Source organism: Mustela putorius, unplaced genomic scaffold (assembly GCF_011764305.1).
Source record: "Mustela putorius furo isolate JIRA1106 unplaced genomic scaffold, ASM1176430v1.1 tig00000743_pilon_pilon_pilon, whole genome shotgun sequence".
Lineage (NCBI taxonomy): Eukaryota > Metazoa > Chordata > Mammalia > Carnivora > Mustelidae > Mustela > Mustela putorius.
In genome coordinates this window covers 4024171-4048587 of record NW_025421464.1, presented here as the reverse complement: position 1 = coordinate 4048587, position 24417 = coordinate 4024171, and the positions used below count along the sequence as shown (strand labels likewise).

Sequence of the window (24417 nt, the reverse complement as noted above, 5' to 3'; positions counted from 1 at the left end):
CATTTTTACTACATGAAATATGCTCATTTGTTGTATAATTTTTGCTTCAAAATGTGAATATCATTTAGCATTATTGGGTTACTTGCCATTTCTGTCTTTTAAAAGATACAGTGAAAATAAGCAAGCAGATCCTTGACAATATGATATGCTTATGTCCACACTATTATAAACCCTGCCAAAAAGTTGCTATCTTTTCTATACTGCCTATAGTTTTAATAATGCAAATATGGTTCTCATTTTTCTTTTTCATTCTTAATAAAGCATTTCCCTCAAGAACTTCACCCTGGAGGAAAAACTTAGGGAAAAGGCACATATTAGTCTACCTATAGAAAGATCATTCTTGGCCAAAACTTAAATGTAAAAATACAGCTAGAAAACTGACCTAAAAGGGTCTCTTGACACTTACCTGAGGTCAATTCCCAAACAGAACATTATTTACAATCACAGTATTGACAGCTACATCCCTAGTGCTGGAATACGTACCTGGTCTACGTGGGGTAGGTGGAGGTGGTCGTGAAGGTCTTGGAGGCCTAGAAGGTTTAAAACCACCATTTGAGAGTGATGGAGAATTATTCCCATTGACCTTCCTATTTTCACCAGCCCCTGCATCCTCAGGCTCATCTGATCCATTTGTGTTTGTTCTGAGTAAGAAAAGGCGAAAGGGAACGGAAAACGAATGCTCTTTGAATTTAACAAAAATAAGAAGACCAGAACTTAAAATTTCTGGCCAGCTTTACCAAATACATAAATAGCCCTTGGGCAGAGTCTTATATACAACCCTCAGAGCCCACCCAGATACAGAGTGAGGGGTTGCCAAAGCACACAGAAACACTTGTGAGCCTTCAAAACTATTAGGTAAGGTGATTCCGATTTCAAGAAAGTCTTTGGAGGCCTTGTATAAGCAAGAACAGAATCAAATTCTCAAAATCCAAATGTCTTAGGAAGGGCCTTATTTTATTATGACCACAGCTAATATCACCATCCTTTTCCTGGTTTCCATTGGCTCTTAACATATTCAGTTTGGGGATAGGGCTGACTGTTCTTTGGCAGAAGAAATACTTTTATCCCAAAGATAAGATGTTTTCTCTCCATCCCAGCAACGGATATACAAAATGTTGAAAATTATTGTTCTGGGACGCCTGGGTGGGCTCAGTGTGTTAAGCCTCTGCCTTTGGATCAGGTCATCATCTCAGGGTTCTGGGATCGAGCCCTGTATCAGGCTTTCTGCTCAGTGGGGAGCCTGGTTCCTCCTCTTTCTCAGCCTGCCTCTCTGCCTACTTGTGTTCTCCCTCTCTCTCTCTGTCAAATAAATAAATAAAATCTTTAAAAAAAAAAAAGGTTATCATTTCTTCAAACCAATGCATTAATTGAGGGACAGAGAAGAAAGGGGAAAACAACAGGAAATGTCAAATTGAAAAGTCACTACTATGGCCAGCTAAATATAGTTGGTTCCTTTTCCCAGGGGATCTTGCCATGAATTAGAAAGCAAAGAGTGAATGTAGCCGGTTTGAAGATGCCTCAGTTAAGACTGCTATCTACTACTTGGTAAGCAGCGAACTACTACACAGTGTTAATACTCTACTGGACCTTCAAAATAAGACTGAATAAAGTAAAATCTACTTAATTCAAGAAATTAAAATTGAGAGGCAGCACAAAAAATTAAATCATTTTTAAACTATGTTGCCTTAAAGTTCTTTAGGGCCTTTCGACTCAAAGTAGTCTTTGGAACAGAAGCAAGGGTAACACGTAAGAGCTTATTAGAAATGCACAATCTTGGGGCACCTGCATGGCTCATTTGCTTGGTTTTGGCATAGTTTATGTTCTTGGGGTTGTGGGATAGGAACTGAGCCCTGCATCAGGCTCCAAGTCAGCCTGTCCCTCCCTTCTCCCTCTGCCCTTCCCCTCACTTGGATGCATGCTCTGTAACAGATAAAATCTTAAAAAAGAAAAAAAGGTGAGAAATGTACAATCTTGCACTCCACTCCCAGCACCCACTATATCAGAACTGGATTTTAATAAGATCCTCAGGTGATCTGGGTGAATAGTAGGACACAACAAGACTGCTTTGGGGGTGCCTCAAATGCTTACTTTGAATAGAAGAACAGTTCAGTAATTGGCAGTCAGCACCTGGGTAGTGCTGACTGCCTACAAGAAGGCCAAGCCACCCCAAAATATGAACTGAAGGCAAGAAGAGTCCGCTCTGACACTGCTACACCTCCCCTAGGTGCTAAGTTCCAAACCCATTTTGAGTAGTATACCTCTTTAAGACTCTAAGTATTGCCTCCCATACTATTTCAATAGATTACTAATTAGTTCTTAATGTTTTTAAGAACCAATATTTTTTAAAAGATAAGACAACAAATGATAGAATGAACCAAAACTATGAAACTAAGGTTTCTAGTTTCTGACTCTGCTGTTAAGATTTTTTGTTTTATTCATTTCAGAGAGATACAGAGATAGAGAGAGCACAGTAGGAGGAGAGGCAGAGGAAGAAGGAGAAGCAGACTCCCCACCGAGCTGGGAGACTAAGATACGACTCAATCCCAGGACCTGGAGATCATGACCTGAGCCGAAGGCAGATGCTCAACCAACTGAGCCACCCAGGTGCCCCTCTAATTCTATAGTTACATGACCAAAGAAAAGTTACTTCTCTCTTTTTAGGAGAGGGAGAGTAGGGGTGGGGTAGAGAGAGAGGGAGAAAGAATCTTAAGCAGGCTCCATGCCCAGCAAGGAGCCCATCACTGGGCTCTATCCCACAACCCTGAGATCATGATCTGAGCCAAAATCAAGAGTCAGATATTTAACAGACTAAGCCACCCAGGCAACTCAGTTACTTAATCTCTTTGTACCTCAGTGCTAGTCAAGTTTTAGGAATATGTAAGTAAGTAGGAACATTCAGGGCATGAGGTAAATCTGTTATTACAAAGGTGTAGCAAAACTGGTTCTCTTGTTGAGGATTAAAAACTTGGGAAATTTTGGGGGCACCTGGGTGGCTCAGTGGGTTAAGCCTCTGCCTTCTGCTCAGGTCATGATCTCAAGGTCCTGGAATTGAGCCATGAATGGGGTTCTCTGCTCAGCGGGGAGCCTGCACCCCCCCACCCCCGCCTGCTGCTTTGCTTGTCATCTCTCTCTGTCAAATAAATAAATAAAATCTTTAAAAAAAAAAAAAAAAAAAAGCTTGGAAAATTTCAACATCCATGCTGTTTACCCTTCTAAAAACTTGGCCTCAGTTTCTCAACATAGTTATCTGACAACTTGGAAATATGACAACTCGTTAAATTTCCTTGTTGGTTAGAATTGCTCTTGCTTCCTATGTCTTTTAATTTTCAACTCTACCTACTCCTTCTACAGCCTTCTACTCCTACCTGCCTCCTACTTTATCTTTGATTCACTCTCATTATGACTTTTAACCCCCTCTTAAATTCATAGTTCAGCAGCTCCCTTCAAGTCCCACTTGGGCTCCACCAGAGGCTACTACTTCCCCTAGGTCCTTTAATTCCTTCATTATTATCCATTATCCCCTAGCCCCAAGCAATCCTTCTACTACAACTAATCTTCATTTACTTTTTACTTTTTCTACTACTGTTCTCTGGGGCCAAGACGTAATGACAGATAATGTTCTGGTGGCAAAATCAGGTGTAATTTAGCAGAGTAAATAAACTAGTTTTTTAAAAAGTACCAAATTAAAGGGGCAGTCTGTTCTATAAAAGGTCCCTGTAAATTTTTCACTGTACCCAGTAAGAAAAAGTCCCCAAGTTTTCATTTCCAATGTCTAACAAGGTAGTCTTTTCTCCCTGCCCCTGCTTAGTTGCCAAAGTGAGCACTTTTTTCCCTGTTAAAAAGGAAGAAATCACACCTCAGATCTCCTGGGAGCTAAACAATTATAAGTTATGGAGGACTACGACAACTGAACACCATGGATTCATCGGGATTGGTGTACTGATGTTAAAATTAACAGTAATAAAAAAAATTGATAGTAATCTGGTAAGGCAAAGGACTTTTACTAGGTGCTGTAAAATTAGAGAGACCTACACACACAAAAAAAAACCAAAAAGAAATTAAAATTGTGTTTCTTGAGTCTCCATCTTCTTATCCTGGCAGACATCAGTTTCTTAAATCTTAAAGCATGCTCATTTTAGGGACTGAGGCAACAAAAGCTACAGTTGACCTTATTTAACAACTTCAACTGGACTACCCATACTGCTTGGATATCAATCATTTCCTACCGATCTAATCTACTCTTGATCACTTTCCCAATCTGTAGATGGCTCCAATGCTGCCTTTTCTCTAATAATGATTATCCACTATCCTTCAACTGTCTAAACGTCTCTGTTCTGAAGGGGCAGCAGGTACAATGTACGGCCACAAGGATGGCAGAAGCTTCTGAAGTAGCCCAAGAAGCAGGCCAAGGAAATGTACAAGGAAGATAAGGCACTTAAGCAGAAACAGAGGAGGGGCAGAAAAAACTCAAGGAGCTAAAAGCAAAGGCTGCAGAGAAGGGCCCCCTGGCCGTAGATGGAATTAGGAAATTTGACGAAAAGTAAGCTGTCTCTTGTGTCTGAGACAAATGGTGTTCCTTAATTCCACTCCTGTTTAAACATCTGGATTCCCTGTCTGTTGTAGCATCTATTGTCAACTATAGTTAAAGTAAGTCTTATCTTAGATCCTGCTATATATTTAAGAATAAACTTGTTAAAAAATAATAATAAATCAATCATAAAAAATTCTCTGTGCCATTAATCACCTTCATTTCTTTGTTTCCTTTTTTGGGGGGAAAAAGAAATCTCTTCACTTCTTCAAGGTTAATTTGTGTCCTTGATTTCAGCCTATATCCTCTAGGACTTTCCACCATCATTTCACTCCTTATATCTTCCATCATCTTCCTTCTTCCAGCTCTTTCCTCTTACTTCACAAATATAATCAAACTACTCAACCTAAACATTTCCTCAATCCTATTGCTCTTCACAGCTGGTCCCTTTTTTTTTTTTTTTAAGATTGATTGATTGATTGACTCTCTATACCCAATGTAGGACTCAAACTCATCACCTCAAGATCAAGAGTCAAATGCTCTACCAACTGAGCCAGCCAGGTGCCACACCAAAGCTGTTTGTTCTTTCATTCTCTTTTCCTTCATTATAATTTCTTGTATTTATGTAATTAACATATTTAGTAATTTTAATTTTCCAAAGACTTCCACTCTTTCAAAGTGAAAAACGGCTTCTAATTATAAAATCACCTTCCATCCTACATTCTGGAGATCAATCCCATTAAGACATGGATGCCCATTTCTTGCCAGTCCTATTTCATTGGCTGTGTCTGTGATCATTAAATGTTTCTTACCTTGAGCAAATTTGTGTTTGTTTTGTTATTTATTATATATGTGGCACTTCCCCCAAATTATTCAAAAACATTTATAATATCTAATGACTATAGGATAACATATAGACATGTCCTCATTCCAACATTTTTTCTTTTCTTTTGGTGGTGGTAGTGGGGGGGAGGGTGGTTCTATTTCCCACAGACAGACTGTCAGAATAGAATACCTGGGTTAAAGTATGCAAATATTTTGAAGACTGAAATACTAACTGCTAAATTTTTTTAAAAATATTTTCAAAGGTATTTTCTTATCAGTTAGTTATGAAAATGCCCTTTTCACCATCAGGTATGTAAATATTTTTAAGTCTTTGCTAATCTTGTAAATAAAAAAGTTAATGTTCAACAATATTTCATTTAGAAGCCATTTGAGTTTCTTCTTCCATGAACTGTATACATCTCCTGTAAATCTTTCTGTCATATAATTCTCATAAGAGAATGGTTTTCCTTATTATTTGTAATATCTTTTTACAATCTGAGGATTTTTAAAAAAGATTTTATTTATTTGAGAGAGTGTAGAGCAAGAGAGAAAATGTAGAGTGTGAGAGAGAGAGAGCAAGCTGGGGTGAGGGGTAGAGGGAGAGAGAGAAGCAGACTCTCTGCTGAGCAGGGAGCCACCCAGGTACCCCAAGAGAAGTGTTTTTAAAATATGGGGTTTTTAATGCTGACAAATACTGTAGAAGAGAATGAGGTCTTAGACTAAGCCAAGGAAAACTGGCTGTGTGGAAAAAGAGAAGTCAGGTTAGAGGTTCAGCTTATTCCAAGAATAGAGGAGACTCCAGGATGATTTAAAAACTGATTTCAAAAAAATGAAACTATGAGACCTTTAGAAGAAAATGTGAACAGTGAACTTATTCCTGAATAAATTTAAATATACAGAAATCAAAAACTTTGAGTTAAGCCTCTGCTTTCATCTTGGGTCATGATCTCAGATCTAGCCCCACATCAGGCTCTCTGCTCAGTGGGGAGCCTGCTTCTCCCTCTCTCTGGCTGCCTCTCTGCCCACTTGTGATCTCTCTCCGTCAAATAAATAAATAAAATCTTAAAATAAAATAAAATAATGACTTAAGGGCAAATGACAGATATTTAACAGTATGAAAAATGATAAATTGGGGTGCTTAGCTGACTTAGTCATTAACTGACTTCAGCTCAGGTCATGATCTCAGGATCCTGGGATCAAACCCTGAGCCCTGCTCAGTGAGAGGCCTGCTTTTCCCTCTCTCTCTGCTGCTCCTCTTGTTTGTGCTCTCCTGCACTGTCTCTCAACTAAATAAAATATTTTAAAATAAATAAATAAATAAAAACATTTCTCTTAACTTCTGTGACAGTGTTTTCTAATCTTTTACTCCCACTTCTAACCATCTCTTCTGTTTGTTTTCTTCCTTCCATTCACTAAACATAGTTCCCATTGTTCTTGTTCTTTCCTCTTCCTTGTCTTTTCCCCTAGAGTCTCAAATTTCATGATTTCAAATATCATCTCGGAAATGATTCCCAAATCAGAAATGGTCATCCTTGTCTTATTCTTATCCTCTGGTACCAAATTATCAACTAAATGCAGGAGATCTAGAATAACTCTCCAATTCTAATACTATCATTCCTCTCATGTTCCAGTTCCATGAGTGGTACAGCTATCTTCCTGGGAAACTTGACTTTTCTTCTCTCCTATGCCTCCTGATGCTAAAGTCTCACTGATTTCACTTCCACATTCTCTCTCTACTCTTCCACTACCAGTGTCCCAGTTCTAACCCTCCTTCTCTCTTACTGGATTACTGTAACAACTTCCTGCCTAGGTCTTCCCACCTTCATTCAAACTATACATGATTATCAAATGAAATAATTTTTCCAATGGAGTTCTGATCATACCAATGCCTCACTTAAATATTTTTAGAGACATTCCTCTCCACAGAAAGATTCCATGAGCCTATACCAGCATACCTCAACAATACTGGTTCCAGACCACTATAATAAGGCAAGTATTAAAGTCAATTTTTTAAAATTTCTCAGTGCATATATGCTTACACTATGCTATAGTCTATTAAGTGTGCGACAGTATTATGTCTAAAAAGAACAATGTACTAATTTTTTTTTAAGAATTATTATTTATTTATTTGACAGACAGAGATCACAAGCAGGCAGAGAGGCAAGCTGAGAGAGAGAAGCAGGCTCCCTGCTGAGCAGAGAGCCCGATGTGGGACTCGATCCCAGGACCCTGGGATCATGACCTGAGCCGAAGGCAGAGGCTTAACCCACTGAGCCACCCAGGCACCCCAACAATGTACTAATCTTAATGTAAAAATACTTTGTTGCTAAAAAATGCTAACCATCATCCACCCTGAAAGTGATTCAAGTCTTAATCTTTCTGCTGGTGGAGGGTCTTGCCTTGATGCTGATAGCTGCTGACTGAGAAGTGTGGTGGTTGCTGAAGGTTGTTGGGGTGGCTGTGTTGATTTCTTTTTTTTTCTTTTTAAAAAAATTATTAACATATAATGTATTATTTGTTTCAGAGGTACAGGCCTGTGATCCATAAGTCTTACAAAATACACAGCACTCCCCATAACACATACCTTCCCCACTGTCTATCACCCAGTCACCCCATCCTTCCCACTGCCCTCCATTCCAGCAACCCTTAGTCTGCTTCCTGAGATTAAGAGTCTCCTACGGTTTGTCTCTCTCTCTTGTTTTGTCTTGTTTCATTTTTTCCCCTTTTCCCCTATGTGTTTGTGGCAATTTCTTACAACAATAAAGTTTGCTAGAACAACTGAATCTTCCCTTCACAAATGATTTCTCTGTAGCAATACTGTTTGATACTGTGTTTACCAAAGTAGAACTTCTTTCAAAATCGGAATCAATCCTCTAAAACCGTCCTGGTGTTTTGTAACTAAGTTTGTGTAATATTCTACTTCCTTTGTTGTCATTTCAACAATCTGCACAGCATCTTTACCAGGAGTAGATTTAATCTCAAAAAACCCCCTTTCTTTAACTCATCCATAAGAAAAACTTCTTGTCTATTTAAGTTTTATCATGAGATTGCAGCAATTTAGTCACATCTTTAGGCTCTGATTCTAATTCTAGCTCTCTTGCTATTTCTACCACATTTGCAATTACTTCCTCCACTGAAGTCTTAAACCCTCCAAGTCATCCATGAGGATTGTAATCAATTTTTTTCAAACTCCTATTAATGTTTACATTATGACCTCCCATGAATCACAAATATTTTTAGTGGCATTTGAATGTTTACTCCTTTCCAGAAGGTTATCAATTTATCTTGTCCAATCCATCAGAGAAATCACTATGTATAGCAGTTATTAAGAAATACATTAAGAAATATATTTCCTGGGGTGCCTGAGTTGCACAGTAAGTTAAGCATCTGACTCTTGGTTTCAGTTCAGGCTGTGATCTCACATTCATAGGACAGAGACTCCCAACTGGGCTCCATGCTCAGCATGGAGTCTGCTTGAGATTCTCTCCCAGCCCCATACCTCCTGCTCATCTGTGAGCTCTCTTTCCCTTTCTCTGAAATAAATAAACATTTAAAATATAAATAAAAATAAATGTATGTATGTATGTATGTATGTATGTATGGGACGCCTGAGTGACTCAGTTAAGTGTCTGCCTTCGACTCAGGTCATGATCCCAGGATCCTGGGATGGAGTCCCACATTGAGCTCCCTGCTCAGTAGGGAGCCTGCTTCTCCCTCTGCCTGCCATTCCCTCCTGCTTGTGCTCTCTCTCAAATAAATAAATAAAATCTTTTTTAAAAATGTATTTCTTAAATAATAAAACCTGAGGTCAAAACTGCTCCTAGCTCCATTGGCTACAGAACACACGCTGTGTTAGCAGGCATGAAAACATTAATCTCATTGTACATCTCCATTAGGGCTCTTGGGTGACCAGATGCACTGCCAATGAGCAGTAACATTTGAAAGGCATCTTTTTACTGGGCAGTAGGCTTCAACAGTGGGCTTTAAATATTAAATAAACCTTATAAACAGATGCAATGTCATCCAGGTTTTTTTGTTCTGTTTATACAGCACAGGCAGAGTAAATTTAAATTCTTAAGGGCCCTAGGATATTTGGAATGGCCAATCAGTACTGGTTTCAACTTCAGTCACCAACTGTATTAGCCCCTAACAAGAGAGTCAGCCTGCCCTTCTAAGCCAGGAACTAACTTCTCTCCAGCTATGAAAGTCTTAGATGGCATCTTCTTTCAGTATAAGGCTATTTCATCTATGTTGAAAATCTGTTTTTAGTGTAGCCACCTTCATGGAATTAGCCAGATTTTCTGGATACTTGCTTTGGCTTCTACATCAGCACTTGCTGCTTCATCTTGTACTTCTATGATCATGGATATGGCTCCTTTCCTTAAACCTCATGAACCAAACACCACTCACTTCAAACTTTTCTTCTGCAGCTTCCTTATCTCTCTCAGCCTTCACAGAACTGAAGAGAGTTAGGGCCTTGCTCTGGATTAAGCTTTAGCTTAAGGGATAGTTGTAGCTGGTTTGATCTTCTATCCAGGCTACTTATAATCTACTACTAATACTCCATATCAACAATACGGCTGCTTTGCTTTCATATCATTTGTATGTTCACTGAAATAGCACTTTCAATTTCCTTCAAGAAATTCTCCTCTGCACTCACAACCTGGTTAACTATTTGGTGCAAGAGCCCTGCCTAGCTTTTGGCCTAAAATGCCTTCCTCACTAAGCTTAATTATTTCTAGTTTTTGATTTAAAGTGAGAGACAAGCAATTCTTCTTTTTCACTTGAGTACTTAGAAGCAACTATAGGGTTATTAATTGGCCTAACAGTTGTAACTCAGGGAATAAGGAGGCCCAAGAAGAGGGAGAGAGACAGGGAACAGCCTATCGGTGGGGCAGTCAGAACACACACATTTATCAGTTAAGTTCACCATCTTATATGGGCACAGTTTGTCGTACTCCAAAACAATTACAACAGTAACATCAAAGATTACTGATCACAGATCACCACTACAAATATAACAATGAAAAAGTTTGAAATAGTGTAAGAATTACCAAAATGTGACAGAGATACAAGTGAGTGCATGCTGTTAAAAATAATGGTGCTGACAGATTTGTTCAATTCAGGGTTGCCACAAACCTTCAATTGGTGAAAAACATAATATTTGCAAAACACAATAAAATGAAGTATATCTGTATTTACAAACAAAAACCTCTATCTGGCCCCAACCTATGTAACATTAAAAATAATTGACATTTATTGAGGATCAAGCACTTATGAGATTTAAAAAAAAAGAAGTCCCATTTTAGGTCACAGTAAAGCATGACAATTATGAGTTCAGGCTCTGAAGGTCAGGTAATCCCAGGCTCAACTATGCTATGTTGAGCCTTATTAACTCAAGCAAGTTCCTTTCTCTTTCTAAGCCTCAGTTTTCTCATCACCCATAAAAATGATATACACCTACCTACTTCATAAAAATGTTCAAGATTCACTGAAATGAGGGGAAACATGCTCAACACACTGCCTGACATATAAGATGCAATAAACATTAACTGGTTGATTCCACTCTCAAATTCACCACCTCCTATTTTTCCCTTTCAATTACTCTATTTTGAGCTATTTATGCTATAACTGAAGACCCTGTATTGTTCCCCATCTGTTTTTCTTCCTTCCACCTAGAAGTCCTTCCCCTCTCCAATTCCCCAAAGCATGCAAAGCCAAATTATAATTATGCTTTGTGGTCTTGGGCCAAATGCCATTTCTTCCATGAAGCTTTTAAACATTTTACATACTGATAAACATTTTTTAAAACCATCAAGCATTATTTTTTAATAATAAACAAAAATTTTAAAAGTTCAACAAAAGAAACAAGATTTAAACTAGTTCTGAAGTAAAAGAGTATGAGATTAAGGTAGAATGACAATTCTGCAAGGTGGGATTTTCAAGAAACAGACCTCATTACGTAACGGGAAAAAATTTCCCATATTAGTTAGCTGTAATCTAAGAAATAGCTGTATGTCTAACCATAGTGATTCTCAAAGTATATGGCCTGGTCTAACAACATCACCATCACCTAGAAACCTGAGAAACACAAATCTTGAGCCAAAACTAGAAATAGCAAATTGAGAACTAGAGATTAAGACACAACCTGTAGTTGAACAAGTCTCCCAGGTGATTCTGGTGTACTCTGAGGTTTGAGAAACACAGCCATTTAGTTCCTTTAATAAATGGGTATGAAACTAAAACCTGAAATGGATTTTGAAAACCAACATGGAAACCTACTCACTATACAGTATTGTCAGTATTAACTTACCACTACCAACTATCTTTTAAAAGGAATTGGCTACAAAGTATGTGCTTTACTATGGCTCTGTTCCTCTGCTCCACAATCTTACCACAAACCTCTCCTTATCTCATCACACTTATATATCTAACTTACACATAAGCTTGGATGTTTATGGACAGGATAAAGTACCATGGAGAACCAAGATGCCAATACAATAAGTTCATAACAGTTGGAAAGGTACTCCTAATAACAAAATCTTGAGTACAAGGCAGCGATCACCTTGAACTTCATAAAAATGACAAAAAACAACACAGAAACACAAAACATCCAGACATGTTACAGAGAATAGAAGACTACCAAGACTATAGTCACAGTATACATAGTGCCTGAATTAGGACAAAAAAGTAAACCAATCAAAAGTTGTTCAGTCATCTTCCTAAATGATAACTAGGGCAATGGACTGGAGGAGATGGGCACAAAGCCCCTGTCCACTGGGTATACATATTGCCCTGCTTTTTAATCTTATAGTTAGGAAGTCTGTAAATAAAAATAAAGGGGAAAAGCCAGTCATGGCCATGATTACTGCAGAGTACCATTTAAAAACATTTGAAAGGGGTGCGTGGGTGGCTCAGTTGTTAAATGTCTGCCTTCGGCTCAGGTCATGATCCCAGGGTCCTAGGATCGAGCCCTCATCAGGCTCCCTGCTCAGTGGGAAGCCTGCTTCCCCCCTCCTACTCCCCCTGCTGTGTTCCCTCTCTCGCTGTGTCTCTATCAAATAAATAAAATCTTAAAAAAAAAAAAATTTGACAGTTTACTAAATGCTTTTCAAACCCATCATCTCAGAGGTATGCTCTCTGGAATAAAAGCTAATGCAAAGGAATTCATGCTTAACACAAAAGACAGGCTGAGAGATCACTCTAACTATCTCAGAAATTTAGAAGGTACTATTCCTCAGATTATTTATGACAATGATTTACTTGGGAAGATGTAGAGCATTGATTAAATAAATGGCATGAAGAGAGGACTCCAGGAATGCCTTTGCAAGAAACTTATAGTTGTCCAGAGTAGTTTAACCCACTGAGTCACCCAGGCGCCCTGTCCAGAGTAGTTTAAATAAAGTATTTTAAGAATGAGATTTGTAGGAGGCACTTGGCTGGTTCAGTTCGGTAGGGCATACAACTCTTGATCTCGGGGTTATAAATTTAAGCCCCGCATTGTGTGCAGAGATTACTTAAAAATTAAATAAAAACATAAAACTTGACATTTGCAAAAAAAGAAAATGACTTAGACTTTCAAGAAAGCACACAAAATTCTATCACATTCTCATTAATGGAAAAATATGGATTTATTATGCAAAAGTTCTCAACTCATGAATGCAAACTGAAATATTATACATTATTATGCAGAAATTTTCAGGAATTCAAAAAACTTCTATTAAAAATCTAACTAAAAAGAAGCACAAGAGGCCTATGCTGTCTTCCAGTCTACAGATATATTTATATAATTTCAAAAACCTTTTCTATTGCTTTTTAATCACACTGAGCAATAAAAGCAGTTATTATTCAGGGTGTCTGGGTGGCTCAGCTGGTTAAGCGTCTAACAGCTCAGGTCATGATCTCAGAGTTGTGAGACTGAGTCCTGCATCATTGGGCTCCACACACTGGGCGTGGAAGCCGCTTAAAATTCTCTCTCTCTCTCAGCTCCTCCCACCCTTCTCTTTCTCAGGGGAAAAAAAAAAAAGGCAGTTATTAATCCCTGAACAAGATGTTATTAGTCCTTAATTTTTCACCTCTTGTGAGATTAGTACGAGAGATGAGTCTTTGTTATAGAAGCGACTCTGAAGGTAGATCTCTATTAGATGAAAGACAACAGTTTCATATACTTTCATTTCCCCAAAGATCTTGCTGAGTTGTCTTTTTTTAACTTTTATTATGAAATTTTCCCTACATCATGCAAGTAGACAGACTGGTACAACAAACTCCCTATCGACTCAGCTTCAATAACCACCACCATTTTGTTCTACTTGCTCCACCTCTCCTCTCTTAACAGCACTTGACACTGTAACACCCACTTCTCCAGATATTTTCCCTTATGTTCTGTGATACTGCTTTTCTATTCTCCTCCTTTGACCATGACACTTCCGTGGTTCACCATCTTCCTATTTACTGCTTACTCAGTTTGGGAAAAACAAAGAATCAAATGGGATTTTCTAACTCTTTAAGATACATTCCTCTTACTGCTTTAAGACTAGGAACATTTCCTTTTCTAAGTTTATCTCCCATTACCAACTTCTAGGATGACCACTAAACACTTAAAATTTAAGTCAGGGTGCACCTGGTTGGCTCAGTCCGTTAAGTGGCTGGGCGAACTCTTGATTTTGGCTCTGTTCATGATCTCAGGGTCCTAGAATGGAGCCCTGCATCAGGCTCTGTGCTTGGCAGAAAGTGTGCTTAAGATTCTCTCTCTCTCTCTAAGAAATAAATCTTTGAAAAAAATAAAAGTTTAAGTCAGTTAACACAACCCAAGGCAATCAATATTTTTCAGACCCTAGACCTCAAGGCAGATAGGCACATGAAACTGCTGAATCTATTGGCAGCTGGCTGGCACAGTCAGAAGAGCTGGCTCAGTCAGAAGGGCAATTCAGGTACCCTTGTTCTAATCTGGAGAACTGCAGTCAGATGAGCTAAGAGTCCTGAAACATTCATAAATATTTTCTTTCTTACCCTGAACCCTGAATTTTTTTTTAAAGATTTTTTTTTTTCTAAAGTAATCTCTACACCAAAGGTGGGGCTCAAATTCCACAACCCTGAGATCAAGAGATGCATGCTCCAGTCACTGAGCCAGCCAGATGCCTGAGTCCTGAATTTTTTGACCCTCGTTTATTCTTGTAGCAGTCTAAACTTCTGTTTTAGTCAAACTAAAATTCTGACTACAATTAATATTCATTCTCCCTTATCTCTTCGAATATTCTATAGTAAAGCAAAAAGTGAACTCTTACCTTGTTTCATCCTTGGGTCTGGAGCCATCATCACTCTGTGAAGCACCTTTAACATCAATAAAATTTACACAGAAAATGAGATTCAAAAAGTGTTTTTCACCTTCTTCCTAAACATGCAAAGCCTTTCATTAAATATTGTAGAATATATTATAACTTAAATTTCAAGGAAAATGTGATACATGTTCATGTGATTGAAATTAGAAATGTTTTACCAAAATGTTGTTCGAATGCTTACTACATGTAAGAGATGTCAATTAGTCAAGGTATTATTATTACTCATGTCCTACTTATGCCTTTTGAAATGTATGTCTGCTTGATTCTTTTTTTTTCTCAAGATTTGTATTTATTTGTTTGTTTGTTTGATTCTAACTCAAATCTAATACTTCAGCCATCTTTTATATTCCAAAAACCTCACAAAAAATTCTGATCACCATCAGGATAATGGATAAAAAACAGAATCTGAAAATAAAAAAAAAACTAGTAACATCTCTCTAATGCAAGAGACTGGAAAACAACTACAAGATAGGAAAGGTACCAATTAATCTCAAAGTGGCAAATTAATGCCACAAATTTCACATTTTCTTCAAATTTTATTCATGGTAATTATTCTGAGGATTCAGTAAGGGCCTGCGCACTAGAAAAATATTAAAAAGCAGGCCCAGTGATTGTAGCAAAAATAGTAGGCAGAGAAAGAAAAACTATAAAATGCAGAAACAAGAATTCAAGTTTAACAGTCTACCTCATTGTAGTTAAAGAACAATAGTCCCTTAATACAGTCATAGTTTTAAACAGTAAAATCGTAACTGCTATTGCTCCAAGGCATAATTAATGAATAATTCATTTAAAAAATGCTGAATCATCACTACATTATATCACCTCAGCAATGTTGGCAGGTATATCATCTTGTCTAGAAAATATTACATTAAAAAAAGTGGGGGCATAAAATGTACAGCATAAGGAAATAAAGTCAACAGTATTTTACTAGTGTTATATGATAATGAAATTTCAGAAAAGACAAATTTTTGGAGGTAAGATAGATAAGTGGTTGCCTGGGTTTAGATATGAGAACAGAATTTTGTGTAAATAAAAGGGATCTTGCCGGGGGATAAAAATGTTCTAATCCTGATTTACAGTAATGGCTGGATCACTCAATTAAATTACTAAAAAGCATTAAATTTTAGACTTGCAATGAGTACATTTTATGAAATATAAAATACACCTCAATGAAACAGTTAAAAATGGTTTTAAAAACATGGCACAATGAAATGCATTTTAGCTAAAAAGGGCACATTTCAGTTTTACAAGAATTACTTTTAGGGAGTCCTAGGTGGCTCATTTGTTAGATGTCTGCGTTCTGCTCAGGTCATGAATCCAGGATCCTGGGATCAAGCCCAGCGTCAGGCCCCCTGTTCAGCGGGAGGCCTGCTTCTCCCTCTCCCATGCCCCCTGCTTGTGTTCCCTCTCTTGCTGTGTCGTCAAATAAATAAATAAAATCTTTAAGAAAAAAAAACCCTTATTTTATATAGACTATATTCACCTAAAATAGCTGATGAGACAAATGAAATCAGAAAAGGAAATAAAAATATAGTTTTACTAAAATCAGACAATTAGTATCCCACCTATCTAAAAAATTAAGAAAGTCGTTTGGAATATTCTTTTTAAATCTACCAATAAATGCCGCTTCTAAACTTCTTATATTGCAGAGAAGCATAGTATTTAATCACATGGACCCTGAGGCCAGACTGCCTGGTCTGCATCATAGCTTCCATCATGTACTAACTTCATGACTTTAGAAAAGTACACATAATCTTCCTGTGCTTTTTATTTTACCTCACACAAAATGGAGACAACAAGGATACCTACTTCATAGAATAGTTGTGAGGATTAAGCATAAATATTTAGAGCAGTGCCCAGAACACATAAGCCCTCTATAAGTATTAGCTATTACTGTCTCAAATTTGCCTTTTTTTTTTTTTTAAAGATTTTATTTATTTATTTGTCAGAGAGAGAGCACAAGCAGGCAGAGTGGCAGACAGAGGCAGAGAGAGAAGCAGACTCCCCCGCTGAGCAAGAAGCCCAATGTGGGGCTCGATCCCAGGACCCTGGGATCATGACCTGAGCCGAAGGCAGCAGCTCAACCAACTGAGCCATCCAGGCGTCCCTGCCTTTTTTTTTTTTTTTTAAAGATTTTACTTATTTACTTGACAGAGATCACAAATAGGCAGAGAGTCAGGCAGAGAGAGAGAAGAAGGCAGGCTCCCTGGTGAGCAGAAAGCCCAATGCGGAACTCAATCCCAGGACCCTGAGATCATGACCTGAGCCAAAGGCAGAGGCCTAACCCACTGAGCCATCCAGGCACCCTCAAATTTATATTTCATCAGTAAATATAGACAAGGGCCATTTTGTTCGATCTTTTATTTCACTTCAAAACGGAGGTGAAGACCTAACTATGAACTGTATGGCATAAATTAAATAGACCTAATCTTGTGTTTCCAGAGAATAGTTTTTTTAAAAGGCACAAAATATCTGACACTTATACAATGAATTCCAAGAAGGAAACAATGACCATACTTAAAGTTTGCATTTTACAAATGTATTGTTCTTTTACAGCATTCCTACTCCAAATTTCCTCAACAAAAAATCATCATTTTTCTAAATGCACACATATTACCCACAGGACACTTTGGAGGAACATCTACAAAGATCTCTTCTATTCAATAAGCTACCCAAAAGAGCTTTCCTGCCACAAAATAACTAGCTGGTAGACAAAGCTATTTAACACACTGCTCTATTTCCAGGGTGCCTAGCAATCTTAAAAGCCAAACAAACAAGTGAACTGATACTAGAGCAGGAACAGGGTGCAGTAAGCAAATATGAGGGGGGGTGGGGAAGGTTTCCTGATGGCTATTATCAGCTCGGAGATAGAACAGAAACAAAGGTCTGGGATCCTCTAAAGGAGCTGAAGTGTTCCCAGGTATGTAGCACACCCTGGCACTACCAGAAGCAAAAGAAATTTTCTCTGGGGCAATTAATCCCCAATTTAGGCCCCTAAGATACCCAAAGACTACAATAAAAAATAAACTGGCAATCAAAGAGTAGCAAACATATAAGAAAACAAGCCTCAAGGAAGGAGAGACATAAAAACATATCTCCAAAGATTTCTGATACTGGAATTTTCTTTTTATATATGTATCTATTATAATTTTCAAATGGAGAACATTAAAAAAAAACTGTATCAAAAGCAAATTAACAAGGAAAAAAACAAACTATCAAACAAGCACCAGCAATTCCATTCCTAGGAATATACCCAAGAGAAATGAAAACATATGCACAAAGAAACTTACATACAAATGTTTATAGCATTATTATTTATGACTCATTAAAAGGCAAAGGTGGAAAAATAAGTCACATGTCCACCAGTGGATGAAAATGATAAACAAACTGGCATATACATACAATGGAATATTATTCAGCCACAAAAAAGGAAGTACTGATACATGTTTCAAATTGATAAACCTCAAAAACAATATGCTAAGAATCCAGACAAAAAAGGTCACATACTATATAATTTCTTCTTTATAATATACCCAGAATAGGCAAATCCACAGAGACAGAAAGCAGATTAATGTTTACCAAATGGCTGGGGTGGGGTGCAGGGGAGGGGAGATCAGGAAGTGATTATAGAATGGACAATGGTTTATTTTTCTGGGGTAATGACAGAGTTTTGAAATTAGAGGTGGTGGATACTAATTATACATACAATAAATGCCACTGAATTGTATTACTTTATAAGGTTAATTGTATGTTGTATAAATTTTACCTCAATTAAAAGAATCACAACAAAAAAGGGCCATATTTGGAAAAAAATCTGAAAATGCACATATCAATATGTACCAACAATTCCACTCCCAAGTATACATCCTACACAGACTCTTCAACCTGTGTACCAAGAGAAATATAAATGTATAAATGCAGAAATATTCAAGCTATGACTATCCACAATGGCAAAAAACTAGAAAGAAACCAAATTATCTTTTGACATAAAAATGGATAAATTGTGGTATATTCACCCAACAGATTATCATACAGCAATGAAAATAAGTTACAGAAACAGTAATATGGATAAATCTTAAAAAGGAAAAATCTATATTCACAGAGCTCAAGAAAAAGGGCAAGTAATACACTGTTTAGGAATATGCATATGTATTAAAAATTTTTTAGGAGCATCTAGCTGGCTTAGATCATATAAAAATAATAAAAAAATCTTTAAAAAATGTTAAGCAAGGAAATAATAAATTCAAAATTCAGAGTAGTGATTATCTGTAGGGGAAAGACAAGGAATGCTACAGGGAGGAAAATACAGGTGGATGCCATGATGTTATTAATGTTCTAATTTCTAAGTTGTGTAGTAATTCATGTGTGCATAATTCTATTATGCTGGTTTATATATTATACATAATAAATAGAAGAATATATGTTATAAAATGAGATAGGTGTTTTATATATATATTCTCATATACGGCATATAAGTCAGTGTTTTGTAAATTTTTAAAAAAGGATGAAAAATACAGCAAAATCTTACTCTAAACCAACAATAATCATATTATAGCTTTAATACTTGGATTTTTTGTTTGTTTTTCTGGATTTCAAATATTTTATTATAGGAAAAAACTTAGGAGAAGGATGATATCCTTTTTTTGGTTTTATTCATTTGATAAACAAGTATTTATCAATCATCTTCTTGTGTCAACCCTGATCTAGAAACTGGGAAAACAGAAAAAAACAACCCCTATCCTCAGGGAACTCACATTAAACTAAATATATTAAAGCTACATATAATGTAAAATATAATAGTCGGCAAATAGAAATAGATAGAAATAGATAGAAAATAGAATTTTTCTATGGAGAAAAGTACGTCAGGATTTGATGAGAGGGCTGTTGAAACATTAGACATATGGCCAGGAACAACCTTGCAGAGAAGGTGACATTCAAGTAAATCCTGAAGTGAATCACACAGAATACTGAAGGAAGAGAGCTCAAGCCAATGAAAGAAACCTTTAATGGCCCTAAAGCAGGCATGTTCCTGTAGTGTTCAAGAAACCACAAGGAGAGTGGTGTCACTCAAGAAAATTGCGTAAAAGAGTAAGTAAGAGATGAAGCCATCAAAGTAGAAGAGCTTTGGATGTCAGACCACATAGGCTTTAACAACTTCTAAGGTGCTATAGAAAATCACTGGGGCAGGCATCTGACAAGGTCTTTCTTATGTTTTCTCAAAACTACTCTGGCTGTGTATTTAAAAAAAAAAAAAAAAAGAAGAAGAAAAAAGAAGCAAGGGAGAAGAGGGGTGAACACCACTCTCCAGCTTTCTCTTCCTGCTCTGTGCCCGACAGGTGTAACCTGTAGGACATACATTAATCACTAATTGGCTTCTTTGGCTCTACCTTGCATTGGGTTCAACTAATGAGACACAGGGGAGATTGGGAGGACACTAAGATTTAGCTCTTTATTTCCCTCTTCAGCTGTTTCAATACTTGGATTTTAAGTAGAACTAGTGGAGAGTTTTCCTAGTTTCTTGAGGAGGGCAAACTCGTTCATATTCTGAGCATACATAGAAAACGTCAAAGATAAGTCAAATAAGTTTCCCTCCATAAATTAGTTGGTGCCCAGACCTTACTGAGATCTAGTAATTTCAAATAAAATTTGGTAAAGCAAAAAATTTAAGCTAGTTTCTTAGAATTTATTATACTGATAAGAAAACATTACATATTCACACAAAAATGGCTATTTACATTAAAATTAAAAGGGACCACAAAAACTAGAGTCTAATGCAAGGAAGTAAGATAAAATCAAAATGGAATGGAACACACCCAATAAGAACCAAAGGTCTCATGTGCTGAAAAACTTATCCCTAAAATAATTTTATATATACCAAGAATACACATGGTAAAGAATAAAGATTTTTACAAGAGTATGCTCTCATTTTATAATCATGAATTCATAACTAAAATAGATTTTTGTCTTTAGGAAAAATAATGTCTTTGACAGTAATACTTTTCAATGGCACCACCAGCAGCCCAAGAGGTAAAAATAGATGAAAAGGAAGTACTTGCAGATATGAATAACTGCCTACACTCAATTTGCTAATTTAGAACTGAGTGTTAAAACAATAAGTCTATCTAACTAAAGGATTCTTCCCAGAGATTCATAAAAGCCTATTAACGCTGTACTTAAGTAGAGGAAAACACCAGAGCAAATTATTAAATTATTTTCTAAACCAAAGAAATAAGAAAGACTATCAAAGAAAATGTGACAACTACAACTAACACTCATTTTGCATATTAAAATTGTTCTCTGAGCCAGAGCAGGGGGTGGGAAACTGGAGTGAGGATAGAAAGCTCTCTAGTTTTCAAATACAGCTTGAAGATAAGTGGAAAGAAAAAACAAACATGCTGAGAAAATTTTACTTTACTTGAAAAAGGTCTACTTATATAATTGCCATTTTTAGAATATTTATCCACCAGGGGTGCCTTGGTAGCATAGTTGATTAAGCATCTGACTCTTGGTTTTGGCTTAGATTGTGATCTCAGGGTTGAGAGATGGGGCTCTAGGTTTGGTGTGGAATCTGCTTGAGACTCTCTCTCCCTCTGCCCCCTCTCCCTGCCAAATAAAAATAAATCTTAAAAAAAAAAAAATCTGAAAAACTTAAAAAAAAAAAAAGGAAAAGAAAAAGAAAAAGAAAATTTATCCACCAAGAACAATGACCAAAAATTTCTAGGTACCCAAAGAGATAATACTGTCCCATCAGGAAAACCAACTTTCACAGTACATTTAAATATATAGTAAGCTATTATTTAGTGACTCTTAATACTAAAATTCAGACAGTGATTTCTTTTCATAAAACTTAAAACCAAATACTTAACCAAAAATATTTACATCTACAAGAACAAATTTCTTCTAGGAACCATCCTATGTATTCTTTCACAAAAATACTTCTAGGTGCACCTGGGTGGCTCAGTGGGTTAAGCCTCTGCCTTCATCTGAGGTCATGATCTCAAGGTCCTGGGATTGAGCCCTGCATTGGCTTTTCTGCTCAGCAGGGAGCCTGCTTCCCCTTCTCTGTCTGCCTGCCTCTCTAACTTGTGATCTCTCTCTCTCTGTCAAATAAATAAATAAAATCTTTAAAAAACAAAACCAAACCCAAAAAACTTCTAACTGAGGCTCCTGGCTGGCTCAGTCAGTAGAACATATGACTCTGGATCTCAGGGTTGTAAGTTTAAGTCCCACATTGGGTGTAGACAGTACTTAAAAATAAAGTCTTTCTTAAAAAACAAAAACTTCTGACTAACATCCTTAGGGGAAAAAAAATCTGAAAATCTTTAACAGTAGAAAATTACTGGAATACAAAAGCAATCTCCCTCAACCCCCCGCTCTCATCCAACCAAACAACTGCAGGTACTAGAAATTAAATTTTAATACTAAACTCTAATTTTCATTTCTAACTTGCAGTTAAAGTTACAGAAATGGAATCAAAGAACAATCCAAGTGTAGTTTCTACCACATATGCTTGTGAAAGGAACTGGATTTTGTTTGTTTGCTTACAATTCATGATGTGATTCAAAATTTCTAGATTTTTAAGTGTGAAAGCAATTGGAAAGAATACGAAACATAAATATTTGTGTTTCAGTCTTGACTCTGCATCATACTAGCTGGTAAGATGTTGGACTTACTATTTAAATGATCACAACCTCACTTTCCTTATATGCAAAATATAGGTTATGCCTTCAAAGCTATGACGGTTAAATGAGTATATATGTACACACACCAACATAGTGGTTGGCACACAGCAAGCATTCAAAAACTGGCAGCTATTTTATTTGGAAACCACTGTGATTTTCCAGTTAAAAACCTCTAAGTATCAGGTTAAAATTCTATCAATTATTTTCCTAGCTGAGTGGAAAACTGATGACATAGAAATGTTCACTTCCATGGGCAATAAACATTAAAGTAAGTTTAAATATATAGTTTAGGTTCTACTCTGAAATATGAAGACGATTATGCTTTGTTAATTATTAAATATTCTGCATTAATAGTTTCAACTTGTAGGGGGTAAAAAACTTGGGAAGCTATAAATACTGAGTTCAGAGCAATTTAACAATGAAATTTAAGTTGTATATTATCTTCCAGAATTCTAATCTATAGAAAAATTTGACTATTCAGAGCTCCTGTGAATGGCAGTCAATTAAAATGAACTTGTCAACTCTGAAGCAGTACAGTATGATCCTTTCAGAAATTTCTCTCCACCCTCATTAACCTCAAAGAACCAATCTGGAAGATACACTGAGACTATCTTGAAGGTCCTGCTATTAAAGAAGGTCATAAGTTGGGGGGCCTGGGTGGCTTAGATAGTTAAGCATCTGCCTTTGGCTTGGGTCATGGTGCTGGGATCTTGGGATTGAACCCCATATCGGGCTCCCTGCTCAGTGGGGAGTCTGCTTCTCCCTCTTCCTCTGTCCCTATCCCCCTGCTCATGCTCTCTCTCTCTCTCTATCTGTCTCAAATGAATAAATAAAATCTTTAAAAAAATTTTTTTTTTCACAAGTTAAAAAAGTAAGAAGTTTTCCAAAGCAGAAACGGAAGAATAGTAACACCTGACAAGTGCAAAATGTTTCATAATCTAGTTCCTAATAAATAAACAAAAACTTTGTCAGACTAATCAAGAAAACCATTAATCTTCTCTTTGTCTTGGGTCCTCTAAGTTTCACTTGAGTATCTAGAAGGAATCGACTAAAAAGTAGTTTTATTAAGCATGCTAGCTATACAGGCACTAATTCAGGTGCCGAACTTCTTTCAATTACTGTTGTTTCATGTTTCTTATTTCCTGTAACAAAAGCTAGTAAATCATAATTTATAAGATATAATGGCATACATGTAATGAATTGATTTTGTTATTATTGTAACACAAAGACAGCTTTATAAATGTAGCCTACAGAAAATGGCACAGGAATGGCAAATGGACTTTGGCTTGTATTGGCAGTCTGGTACAGTACTAAGTAGGATTACTAAGCACTAAGCGGGATTTTGCGAAATTTATACTCAACCAGATACAGCTGCAGGCCAGTTATGTCAGCGACTGGCACTGGAGAAGATGTGGCATTATAAGTCATATTAACTGTGATTACTGGCCTATAAAATAAATCAACCCATTATACAGTCAACTGTGATTCAACTTTTCTGTGGTTAGCTTTTCAACTTACAGAAAAATGTTTTATTCACAGAAACAACACAATAAAAGGAAAATGTTTAAAATAATGTCTCCTTTTAAAAAGGAAATAATTTCTTTAAGGTGAAAAAGAACAGCACTGATTACATCAGCGTTCTTTGGTGGCTAATGTTAAGAATCATTAAAGAGCCTACAGAAAAAGTGATTACTTACTTTCTGAACATGTAGTTTCACCATTGGTAACAACTTCAGAATCTAACTGCAGCCCATCAAGACAAACTGACAAGTCTCCTATTGTCTCTGTCGGCTCTTTGTCACCTACAAGCTGTAAAGTCACAACTACTTCCTCAACTGTAAAAGAATATAATTACAGAACAAAATGATCAATTTTTCTTTCTTTAAGTCATCTTAACTGTTAAAAAGAACGTCAGAAAAACTTGATATTTATGTGCTTATAAATTGTTTTTAGTATAGTTCATTGAGGTTTCAGGCCTTTTGACACAAAACATTTAAAAAACAGAAAAAAATTTGCTAATGCTTAATATTCATAATGTAAAATA

The 24417-nt window shown here is 36.7% G+C and overlaps 1 protein-coding gene across 10 annotated transcripts in view; it reads right to left on the bottom strand.

Annotated features, from left to right (window-relative positions):
* Window positions 1-24417, bottom strand: part of ITCH (itchy E3 ubiquitin protein ligase) — a 130156-nt gene that overhangs the window by 46960 nt on the left and 58779 nt on the right. For 7 of the 10 annotated variants that reach the window (XM_045084102.1, XM_045084101.1, XM_013053384.2 and 4 more), the window contains 3 exons: window positions 24071-24208; window positions 14638-14692; window positions 484-641 (listed from right to left, as the gene is read on the bottom strand). In XM_045084102.1, coding sequence (XP_044940037.1) covers window positions 484-641; window positions 14638-14692; window positions 24071-24208 — 351 coding nt within the window. The remainder of the gene's footprint in view (window positions 1-483; window positions 642-14637; window positions 14693-24070; window positions 24209-24417) is intronic. The other 3 variants (XM_013053387.2, XM_013053382.2, XM_013053388.2) reach the window with 3 other exon arrangements.